The sequence below is a fragment of the Dermochelys coriacea genome, chromosome 14 (genome assembly GCF_009764565.3).
Source record: "Dermochelys coriacea isolate rDerCor1 chromosome 14, rDerCor1.pri.v4, whole genome shotgun sequence".
Classification (NCBI taxonomy): Eukaryota; Metazoa; Chordata; order Testudines; family Dermochelyidae; genus Dermochelys; species Dermochelys coriacea.
The window spans coordinates 14,120,088-14,132,372 of record NC_050081.1 but is presented as its reverse complement, the minus strand read 5'-3'; the positions used below and the strand labels follow the sequence as shown (position 1 = coordinate 14,132,372).

The 12,285-nt window shown below is 47.0% G+C and overlaps 1 protein-coding gene across 3 annotated transcripts in view; it reads left to right on the top strand.

Moving 5' to 3' along the window:
• The first annotated feature begins 127 nt into the window (after positions 1 to 127).
• XYLT2 (xylosyltransferase 2) overlaps positions 128 to 12,285 on the top strand; it is a 29,020-nt gene continuing 16,862 nt past the window's right edge. For 2 of the 3 annotated variants that reach the window (XM_038372025.2, XM_043496467.1), the window contains exons 1-2: positions 198 to 318; positions 4,410 to 4,654. In XM_038372025.2, the coding sequence (XP_038227953.1) occupies positions 264 to 318; positions 4,410 to 4,654 (300 nt within the window). In that variant the 5' untranslated portion in view covers positions 198 to 263. Of the gene's footprint in view, positions 173 to 197; positions 319 to 4,409; positions 4,655 to 12,285 lie in introns of those variants that run through there. The other variant, XM_038372027.2, reaches the window with a different exon arrangement.

The window sequence follows — 12,285 nt, the reverse complement described above, 5'->3', positions numbered from 1 at the left end:
GGGAAAAGAGCCCCACTAGCTGATGGTGGAAAGATATGGGGGTTAAATCCAAGCTGTCCATGTGCACCTGAATAAATCAGCTGCAGCTGAGCCTACTTAAAATCAAATTCTTTAAGGTGCTGGGGGCTCCCTTCAGAAACAAAGCAACAGGTGTCTGCTAATCAGAATGGAGGTGAGGGTGTGCTGGGAACATGAGCTGTGCACTGGTGCAGAATATCCTTGTTTGCCATTTATAGACTGTTAAATTGTATGAAGGGCTTGTGATGAGAGATTTTGCTGCTTTATGTAACACTGGGTATAATAGAAAAGGAAAATCTGGTAAGTAAACCTGAAACCCCAGGGAGGGTTTGGTTCTTATTTAATGTGGGCCAGACTTGTTAGAGCTCAGATCCTGCAACTGGGACTAGCTTTGCAACAGCTCTTGGCTTCCGTTGGTAGGCCCTGTCCCTTCTGAGTGCACCCTGCCAGGTCTTGGGCCCTGAGTTTTCACCTTTCTGGGGCAGAATCTGGTGATTCTCACACTCTGACTGGGCCTAGCCCCCTGTGTAGCAACCGTGATTGCTCAGCAGGTCCGAATGGGTTTGGCTACCTATGGTTCTTCCCTTTGGGAGCTGTGACCGAAAATGGCCTTCTTAACACAACATAGGGTTTAATCTTAACAGTGGCAGCACAGCATAACACGAGAAAGGGGCTTTTTAAAACAATAAAAGTCTGTATGCATCCTTTACCTAAAGGTTTGGGTAGACTTATTTTACCCCTGGCCTTTAAAGGCTCGGGGGGCAGACTGCTCTCCAATGGTCTGACTCAGTTTCAAGTGAGCTGTAGCTCACGAAAGCTTATGCTCTAATAAATTTGTTAGTCTCTAAGGTGCCACAAGTACTCCTTTTCTTTTTGCGAATACAGACTAACATGGCTGCTATTCTGAAACTCCTCAAGAGAGTGTCTGTATCTTTAAACCCTTGTGAGGCTTTTCATCCTCTTCCCCCTGCCTCGCAGGGGTTGAACTCTCAAAGTTTGTCTGGCAGGCCCTGCAGGGGACCAAGCTATGGTACCAGTGTAAATCTCTTCATTGTTTGCCAAGAGCTGTGAATATCAGGCACCATCCCACTTCCTGGAAAACCTGACAGGGAATTAATACAATGCATACAGTAAACAAGCACCCAGATCAGATGCAGGATTCATCCTGTATTGCCAGCTCCAAACCTATCACATTCTCACTAGCCAGTAAAAAGAAAAGGAGTACTTGTGCCACAAGTCCTCCTTTTCTGTTTGCGGATACAGACTAACACGGCTGCTACTCTGAAACCCGTCAATAGCCAGTGTGCATGTATATTTTTCCCCAGTGATCTTGTACCTGCCCAGTAAGTAGTTTATGGGCCAAGTGCTCTTGTATTTTGAGCAGACAGCAGAGGAAAGTGAATGCCAATGTCAGAAACCATGGTGGAAATGCTTGAATGTCTTGCTATCTAAGTATTTCTAATATGCTTATCATCATAGCATCTAGGCTGCAATGTGCAAATAAGGCCAGACCAAGCAAAACTAAATACGCATCAAGCAGAGGGTGCTGGTATGCAAAGGGGATTGCTGCAAGAATGCAGTCACAAGTCGATGCTCCATTCACTTCTAATCCCTACACTATGTGCTTCTCTAATGCATAGTGCAAACGGGATCAAGAGCTGTTACACACGTTAACAAGTGATGTGTTGGGTTCCTTAGAGACATAAAGACTGCATTATTTTATGCTCTGGGCTTCTTCAGTTGAGGGTGTAGTACTCTGCCTCTTTCCTGACATCATGTCTGCCCCTTTAGTCTTGAAGTCATCCTGCAGTGGACTCAGATGCTGTGAGCCAAATCCTGCTTGCATCTACATCAACGTAAACTGGGAGTTAATGCCACTGGAGTCAGTGGAGTAAAGCTAGTGTAAAGGTGATGGAACTGAGAGGAGAATCCAGCCCAGTGGATCTAAACTTTGATTTGTTCTATGTTGTACAAGCTGCTTCTCAGGAATATTTCTGTGGGTTTTGGCCAATTGCACGTTTTTCTGCAAAAGGTTGTGATAGGGCTTCATGACTTTTCAAAATTAATTGCCACTAGTTCAGCAAGATGCCCAGCTAAAGTTCAGTAGGTTCATTAGCTAATTTCCCTAAAGGGCTTGGTATGCTTCTTAGACAGATGTGCTGATTGGTAGATAGTCAATTTTCCCAATTATTCCCTTACCTGCTGTTCATCAACACCTCTTCTGACAGTCTTCATTACTCCTGTGCTTTATTTTTCTTGTTAAAGAACAACTTTGTCAAAGCTTCTTGCAGCATTTGGCCTCGGAATGGTTGAGGACTAATCCATGCCCTGCTAAGTAAAAGATCATGGGAGATTTACCGTTAAGCAGAAATGTCTGGAAATGTTCACTTCAGGAGTTTCTGACAGATTGTTCCAGCAAGGAGCAGAATCCAGATTGGAACCAGGAATTCTGACTCCCAGACCCATGATCTAACTTGCAGTCTACACTGTTGCTCATTGGTCATTATTACTTTGGGGGGACAGAATGGCCCTCCAACCCCACAGGTATCCCAAGATCTGCAGAAAAATCCCATAGCTCTCAGGCGACAAGTGTGGGGTTGGATAGGGTGACCAGACAGGTTTCAGAGTAGCAGCCGTGTTAGTCTGTATGTGCAAAAAGAAAAGGAGTACTTGTGGCACCTTAGAGACTAACAAATTTATTTGAGCATAAGCTTTTGTGAGCTACAGCTCACTTCATCGGATGCATTTGGTGGAAAATACAGTGGGGAGATTTATATACACACACAGAGAACATGAAACCATGGGTTTTATCATACACACTTTAAGGAGAGTGATCACTTAAGATGAGCCATCACCAGCAGCGGGGCGGAGGTGGGGGGCGGGGAGGAGGAAAACCTTTCATGGTGACAAGCAAGGTGGGCCATTTCCAGCAGTTAACAAGAACATCTGAGGAACGGTGGGGTGGGGGGAGAAATAACATGGGGAAATAGTTTTACTTTGAGTAATGATTCATCCATTCCCAGTCTCTAGTCAAGCCTAAGTTAATTGTATCAAGTTTGCAAATTAATTCCAATTCAGCAGTCTCTCGTTGGAGTCTGTTTTTTGAAGCTTTTTTGTTGAAGGATAGCCACCCTCAGGTCTGTAATCGAGTGACCGGAGAGATTGAAGTGTTCTCCGACTGGTTTTTGAATGTTATAATTCTTGATGTTTGATTTGTGTCCATTTATTCTTTTACATAGAGACTGTCCAGTTTGACCAATGTACATGGCAGAGGGGCATTGCTGGCACATGATGGCATATATCACATTGGTAGATGCGCAGGTGAACGAGCCTCTGATAGTGTGGCTGATGTGATTAGGCCCTATGGTGTCCCCTGAATAGATATGTGGACAGAGTTGGCAACGGGCTTTGTTGCAAGGATAGGTTCCTGGGTTAGTGGTTCTGTTGTGTGGTGTGTGGTTGCTGGTGAGTATTTGCTTCAGATTGGGGGGTTGTCTGTAAGCAAGGACTGGCCTGTCTCCCAAGATCTGTGAGAGTGATGGGTCGTCCTTCAGGATAGGTTGTAGATCCTTGATGATGCGTTGGAGAGGTTTTAGTTGGGGGCTGAAGGTGATGGCTAGTGGCGTTCTGGTATTTTCTTTGTTGGGCCTGTCCTGTAGTAGGTGACTTCTGGGTACTCTTCTGGCTCTGTCAATCTGTTTCTTCACTTCAGCAGGTGGGTATTGTAGTTGTAGGAATGCATGATAGAGATCTTGTAGGTGTTTGTCTCTGTCTGAGGGGTTGGAGCAAATGCGGTTATAGCGTAGAGCTTGGCTGTAGACAATGGATCGTGTGGTATGATCTGGATGAAAGCTAGAGGCATGTAGGTAGGACTAGCGGTCAGTAGGTTTCCGATATAGGGTGGTGTTTATGTGACCATCGCTTATTAGCACCGTAGTGTCCAGGAAGTGGATCTCTTGTGTGGACTGGTCCAGGCTGAGGTTGATGGTGGGATGGAAATTGTTGAAATCCTGGTGGAATTCCTCAAGGGCTTCTTTTCCGTGGGTCCAGAGGATGAAGGTGTCATCAATGTAGCGCAAGTAGAGTAGGGGCGTTAGGGGAGAGAGACCAGACAGCAAGTGTGAAAAATCGGGATGGGGGGGTAATCGGAGCCTATATAAGAAAAAGACCCCAAAATCGGGACATCTGGTCACCCTAGGGTTGGCTAATCTATGCAGAGAACCCATCCCTATGTGTTGCTCCTTATCTGCCTCCTCCCTGAGGAGCTACACTGCGTCCTTCCCCCAGCCCCCGGCAGCGCCTCGTCCCGGGCAGGACTCGCCAGCCCCTTTAAGGCCGGGGGTGGGGGGAAGAATCACACGCACCCGCCTCCCTTTCCCCAATTCCTCCAGCGTGCTCGCGCCCGCCGGCCGCCGCCGCCGTGCGTGCTCGCGCCCGCCGTCTGCAGGGCTGGCTGGCTGGCTCGCGCCTTCCAGTCCGCGCCTCGCCGCTTGGAGGGAAGATGGTGGCGAGCGCCCGGGTGCAGAAGCTGGCCCGCCGCTACAAGCTGGCGATCGCCACCGCGCTGGCCATCCTGCTCCTCCAGGGCCTGGTGGTGTGGAGCTTCAGCAGCCTGGAGGAGGACGACCACGGCGAGGTAAGGGGGTGGGGGGGGCTCGGCTGGGGCGGGAGGGCAGGGGAAGGGGGCGAAGCCTGGGGGAGCGGGGGCAGGGCAGGGCAGATATGGGGTGGGAGGGGTGCATTCGGGGCGGGGGGGGAGTGTTGCTGTGCATCTGGGCGAGGGGTGGGGTGTGACAGTACATTAGGCACTGGGGTGGCTGATGTGGGGGAGATGGTGCATTGGGATCTGGGGCATCTGCAAGGGGGAAGAGAGCACTCTAGGGTCTGGGTGGGGGGCTTCAGTACATTAGGATCTAGGGCTATATGGCATGGGGTGATTGCATCAGGCTGGGTGTTACAGTGCCGATGGTGTATTAGGGTCTTGATGGGTTGGACGTTACAGTGCATTAGAGCCTGGGGGTGTCTGAGCTGGAAATGTCTAGTTCCCCCTGTATCCTGATACTTTGCAGCACAGTGTATCAGGGTCTGGGAGCGCTGATGTGGGGGGTTGACCGTGCATTAGGATCAGGGGTGACTAATATGGAAACTTGCTGTAGTGCATTAGGTCTTGGGGGTAGATGGGGTGCTGCTGTGTATTAGGATCTGAGGGAGTGATATGGGGGAGGGGTGCTCTAGTGAATTAGGATAAGTGGGTGGGACCTGGCTTGGGGTGGATAGAACTGAGAGTCTGTCGTAGGGGGTGTGTTAGGGTGCAATAGGGTCTGGGGGACATTACAGTAAGTTAAGACTCAGAAGGTCTGATCCAGATAAATATTACCATATATTATGATTGTCAGAAATCAGGGCTCTGATGTAAGAGCAGGGCTGTTCATATACCATTAGTTGGAATCTTACATTTTCCCAGCAAGGGGGAGTTCACCATGAATCTTGTTCTGTGAGGCTGATATGGGGAGAAATATTAGTATGTATCATGATGGTATCATAATACCTTGCAGTTATATGTTGCCTTTCATCTGAGATGTTCAAAGTGCTTTATGAATCCAAGTGAACTTCCCTCATCCCCTTTTTACATCTGGGGACACTGAGGCAAGGACAGGTGAAGTGGTTTGCCCAAGGTCATGTACTAAGCTGGCGGAGAATAGAAGCCAGTTCTCTGGACCAGACTGTCTCATCCTTCACATGAAGGTTTTGACCTCTGGGTCTCTCATTCAGATGGGTCTATTTATTACAAGAGTATGGATTGTGTCTCTGACTGTTATATCTGGTCAAACCCAGATCAGGTCAGTTGTGACTAAATCCCATTTCTCTCAGACACCTGTGATTGTGTTGATGGTCTCAGTGTAGTTTCTCACAGCCAAGTGTCTGCCTGACAACTGAGCCCCTCACTGGTCATCTCATTTGAGAGGCCTAGACTTGTATGGGCCACAGAGACTTAACCAGCCTCTTCGCCATTTAGATCTAAGGCTGAAGCATATCTGGGTCAACCTGAGAAAGTGCTTGCACTTGCTGTCTGTTGTGTTCCTGTTCTACAGCTGATCAGAGGTTGTCTGTCCAGGCCTGTCAATCTGATACCTTTTACAAGTACTAAATTTGCTGTGGAGAGGACCAATATACTATGATTTAGTGGTAAAATCTGGGATGGGGGAGATTTGAGGGAGGGTAGGCTGAAGAACTGTATAGTGCCCCAAGGATGAAGGGCATGAGCTGGGGAACATGGGTGTATGCTGCAGTTGTATTACAGCATAGCAGCATTCTGGGGATAGCAGAAATTAGAAAGTTGTTATATCTGGGGGCACTAGGATTCCACCTTTTCTTTAGGGAATGGATTTTGTGCCTTTTCTGGTGCTTGGTGGGGTGGAAGTGGAAGGGAAGTTTTCCAGGAGTCCACAGTTTTTCATGGGACTAGCAAAGATGTGGTCAGCTGTCCTTGGGCACTGGGCAGAGGTGCAGAAATAGTTGTAGGATTTGCAATGGTACATGAGAGATGCATGGATCAAAGTATTTTTGGAAGATAAGCATGGCCTACAATTGTCACACTCCCAGCAGTCTAACTTCCAGCTGTGTGTGCCCTGTTGTTAGTGATGCTGGTTGATTTGATGGGTGGGTGGACAGGGAGTGAGACCCCTTCATGTGCTGCACCTACCATGCATTATCTCCATGTGCCATAAAACCAAGTGGCTTCTGGAGCCTTATGGCCCAGAAAGACTTAATTGAAGTTATGGAATAAAAGTTAGTGAAAGAAAAATCTCCCATGCTACTAAGACATTGGGAGCCTTGCGAGGTGGGGAGCGGGAGAGATTGGGACAGAATTGGGGATTCTTGAGCTGCAGATTTGGCTCTGCCTTTTGCTCTTTTCTTAACTAGCTAATGTTTGTAAAGCACTCTGAGAACTCTCTAGTGTTAATAATATCTTGTGTCTGTCTGTCTTGTGCCTTTCTCCAGAAAGAAATGTTTAGTCTCCATTACTTCCAGAAGCCTCTTCTCTTGGGTCAGAATTTACCTGATTCCTGTACATCCCTTCCCAAAATCAGACTGGGAAATTGGCAGGTTTTGCTGATGCCCAGGGTCGTCTTGTCTGGAAACGTGAGGTGTGGTTGGCTCGGCTCATTGGTCTGGTGTTATGGACATTAGGGGACAGGTGATCTAGTTCAGGGGAAGCAAAAGCCCTCCTGAGCCTTTGCTCAAAACCTGAACCTGTTAGCAGGTTCCAGGATAGTTCAGTTAACTTTTCTTTAAAAAAAGCTTTTCATTTCCACATCCTCTGCACTTCCTGACCGTGGCTGGCACTGGGGGAGCCAGAATACCAGGGTATTTCTGGCAAAGCTGAAAGCAACAGAAATCTTCCAGGAGATCCTGTGCTCCTAAGATTACCAGCCAATTTTGCAGACCTGAAGGGCTTGGAGAGTATGGGTCCTTCTAGTTGCTTAATCAATGAAAACTTTTTCATTCTCCCAGTCCCTAACGAATGTTCTGTCCTAGTATTTCTGGCCCTGTCCACATCTGCCAGTTGTTGTTTGCTTTGGTCCTTAAAATGCCATGGAGCATCGGGAGCTTTTAGTCACTCATCTCAGCCTTGTCCTTTCCCTCAGGGGTCATTGCATTCAGCTGGGGCATCTGCAGAAGGCTGCAAGGACTGTTCTGCTGTTTATTGCAGCAGCAAGACTCAGACTGTTTGCAGTCTAAGCCCGAATGTGAACCAGCGTCCCCCCAAATGGGTCTGAGTTTACCCACTATGCCAACTAGCTGCTCTCAAAGCAGCTGCTTATAGATGTGGTTGTTCTGACAGAAAGGTTCCCTTGATGTCTGTTTCCTCTCTCTCCTTCCTTACAAACTTTTTGTTCTGTTTTTCAGAGAAGGTGTCATACAGATAACTCTAAATACAGAACATGGGGGAGGTCTCCGCCAGAGACTCAATATGCAAACAAGGTCACTGGCTTTTACTGAATCTGTCTGTTCACAGGTCCAGTAAGGCCATCTTTACAGCTTGCTGACGGGTGCAGGTGTGAGTAGCTGTATAGGGAAAAGGGAAGGAGAGCAGCCTGGCCAAGACATTACCATAAAGAGTTTGCCCAGGGAGGGAAATAGCCCTAACCTCAAAGTGACTTACCCAAATGAGCCAACGCTGTGGCTGTTCGCTGTTTTCTGCTGGGGAGAACAAGAGGGCGGCAACGGCGGCTCTTGTTGCTGATCCCAGGGATGCACTGTCAGCCAAGAGCTATAGCATAACCACTCAGTGTTCAGTTCCTGTCTATGTTCAAAAGCAACTAATAAGGCACAGCCTCCTAGTATGAAGGCCCCACATCACCCAGGGAGCCAGCAGACCCCTTCCCAGAGCTTTGTTACCACTCTGGCTAGATGGCAGCTGCAGTTACTGTCTTGCTCACTTTTCCAATCAGACCCAGAGTAAGGTTTTGTCATTGTTGCCCACCCTGAAATTGCAGTGCTCACGGAAGGTTCTGGGTTGACAGCTGTGGTTGCTGAGGGGCTCTGTACACACAGTAGGTACTGTACAGTGCTGAGAACAGCAGTGACAGCTTCCTCCAGGCCACCTAGCCTGCATTTCTCAACCCTGGGTAAGAACAACTGTAAACTGATAAATGACAGGTTTCAGAGTAGCAGCTGTGTCAGTCTGTATCCTCAAAAAGAAGAGGACGACTTGTGGCACCTTAGAGACTAACAAATTTATTAGAGCAATGCTCCTCTGCCATCTACATTGGCCAAACTGGACAGTCTCGACGCAAAAGAATAAATGGACACAAATCTGACATCAGGAATCATAACATTCAAAAACCGGTAGGAGAACACTTCAACCTCTCTGGCCACTCAGTAAAAGACTTAAGGGTGGAAATTCTGCAACAGAAAAGCTTCAAAAACAGTCCAACAAGAAACTGCTGAGCTTGAATTAATATGCAGACTAGATACCATTAACTTGGGTTTGAATAGAGACTGGGCATGGCTGGGTCATTACAAAAAGAAAAGGAGTACTTGTGGCACCTTAGAGACTAACAAATTTATTTGAGCATAAGCTTTCATGAGCTACAGCTCATTTCATTGGATGCATTGGGTCATTACAGATATTGAATCTATTTCCCATGTTAAGTATCCTCCACACCTTCTTGTGAACTGTCTAAATGGGCCGTCTTGATTATCACTCCAAAAGTTTTTTTTCTTCTGCTGATAATAGCTCATCTTAATTAATTAGCCTCTTACAGTTTGTATGGCAACTTCCACCTTCTCTGTGTGTGTGTGTGTGTTTGTGTGTGTGTGTGTGTGTGTGTGTGTGTGTGTGTGTATATATATATATATATATTTCTTACTATGTGTTCCATTCTATGCATCCAATGAAGTGGGCTGTAGCCCACGAAAGCTTATGCTCTAATAAATTTGTTAGTCTCTAAGGTGCACAAGTACTCCTTTTTCTTTTTGTAAACTGAAAAGTTAGCTCAGCCTCCGTCGCACGTGCCGTCCTTGGCTTCTATGCAGGGCCTAGCCACAAGGGATTGCAGAGATGACTGTCATGATGTGGGTATCTGTCTGCTAGGAACTGGGCCAAGACCAACTCCTTTCACATGGGCCACTGAACAGCCTGGGATCCATGCAAACGAGAGGTTTTAGAGATGAAAAGCCTTGTACTCTGTTCCCATTCCCTGGGCAGCTCCCTGTCACATTCCCAACCCACTGAGTATCTAATCCACTCAAGTATGTATCCTTCTATGGGCATCACACAGCTCTCTGGATTATTATATTTACTTGGGATTCCTCCAAATTGCAATGCAGATGCAGCTGAAGTATTCCTCTTAAAGTCACAGTCTGCCCTTGGATGCACATACACATTTCCCGTAAAGTTAACTGGGGACTATGTGCATACAGGTCGACGGCAGGGTGGCCCCTTTAGGAGAGTTCAGGCTTGAATGTGTGGAAGGCTTGGGTAAGCCACAGAATATCCTTGTAAATGCGGAGGAGGAAATGTGATTTGGGAAAGGTCCATTATGTCTGATTCATTTATTTAATCTTCCCTCTTGGTTTGATAATCCTCAATCCAAATTGATCTAGGCTCTGACTAAACAAGGTGTTTGTCTCACACCCAGCACAGTGAGATCAGGAAAAAGCTCCCTCTAAAATGTCCTTCTCTCTCAGTGCACTTACAACAATCGCACAGATCTTCTCCAAAGAGCTTGTTTTTAAAGAGACAGAGCAGAGCCCATTTTAGGCATAAGATTGCGGGGTTCAGAGTCGCATACGTTAATGGGAATTGGGTTTTCAAATGTCCTTGGTAGCTTCGAAAAATTTCAGCATAGGATTTTAGTTCTGTAGTGGGAAAAAAAAAAACCCTCCCTCCCGCCTTTGTATTTAATTCTTTCCCTGTAGTGGCTGCAACCCAAATGCAACATCACGGGAGGCTTAGAAAGCAAAATGGACCAGTCCTGTTTTCATTGCCCAAACTGAAGGGAACGCACCAAATAAAATAAAAACAAACAATTGGCATCAATGGTGAAAAGTAAATTAAATTTGAAGCAAACATTTCTTTAAACCATAATGATGTTCGTAATCCAGGGGAGGAAATGTGTTTACAAATGGTTTTTTAAGCTGACTGTTTTCTTCTAAATCTCAGAATGCAGAAGACCCTTTCTAGGAATATTTCTGCGTCAGCAGTTCTCATGACATATTTGTGAATGACCTGAAGAAATGCGGAGCAGAATTGAATTGGTCCCCTGCTCTGACCCTTTGCAAATTGTTCAGCCTCCAGAACCCCCAAGCTGTGGAATAGATGGGGAACATGGGTCTTGTATAGGTTCTGGAATCTGGGGAGTTATCAGAGCAGGCTAGTAAATGTCTTTTGTGATGGATCTCCAATCCTCATCCGATATTAGCTTGCCTCGTGGGGGTTCATATTTCAAAGCAGGCAGGTCCAGAAGCAGGAGGGGCAGAAGTCAGTTGTGCTACTGATATCAGGAGTTGTGAAGACTGAAGAGCTGTAATTGTTTTATTATATTCCAGTAGTGTCTAGAGGCTTCAACTAAGATCAGGGCCCTGTTGTGTCAGGAGCTGAATGTACACACAGTAAGAGACAATCCCAGCCCCAAAGATCTTACAATGCAAATAGGCTAGACAGATAAAGGGGAGCAGAGTGATTATCCCTTTTCCTGTTCCCCCAGGAACAGAGGATGATCAGGAGGGAATGAGACAAGGAAAAATCAATCCTTTGAAATACCAAGTTGAAACAAGATATTTATTTTCATAGTCATTTTGCCACTGCAGTATCTTTTTGTCGCTCTGGAGGAGGGGAGTTTCTTGTGGGCAGTTTCCATGCTGCTCTGGATTTTGTAGGTGTCATGTAGATAGCTTGGCAAGGGATGTGCTAGAAACGAGCCTGAGAGACTGTCCCTTTGTCAGCCTTTCGCCGTACCAGTCTCGCTGGTATCGCGAGTCGTGATGTACTACAGCACCAAGCGCTCTGCTCCTTTACATGCTGTGAGGCTGGCGTGTGTGTTGATGAGAAAGAAGTCTAGACCCAGAAGGTGTGGATCCTAGGGAAATGACCTCCTGGCAGGATACAGGAATTTGGGGGGGGGCGGGCGCATAGACAAGGAGCTCATTCTGGGAACTGTGCCAAAAGTTCTGCAGAAGTTTTAAATACAGTTGAGTGACATGACTGGAGTAAGCGCCTCCTTTTCACTTCCTGGCTGGGGTGGAAGGATCACTTCAGTATGGTGCAATAATTAGGGACTGTTGGGTTCATTAACTGGCCCCTCGAGGAGGGACGGGGCATTTCTTCTTATTTCTTCTATTGAGAAGGAGAGCTGGGCACTCTCTCTCTGTCAGCCATGGGCCAGGCCACAGGCTCCTTCTGGCAGGGACGAATCTGACTGTAACTATGTGGTGGCATTTCATGAGGTCTGTGCTGAAAGCATAGGAGAAGGAGAGGAAGAAATGGGGGGAGCAGTGGACAGATGTCTCAGAAACATCTCCCCTCCTGGCCGTGTCACTGGAGCTCCAGTGTGCATGGTATGAAAAACAGCTCCATCCTGAAGGGCATAATCAGTCGGAAGCTGATACTCAGGGCTCGGGTGTGGGAGACTGAAGGAAGCATGGCAGGGAACAGAGATGTTTCCACAGATGCTGCTGGGAGTTCAAATCTCATAGTAAACAGAATGATTTTGCTCCTGATGCCTTGAAGGGGAAAAGGAAAATTCAAGCCAGTCTGGG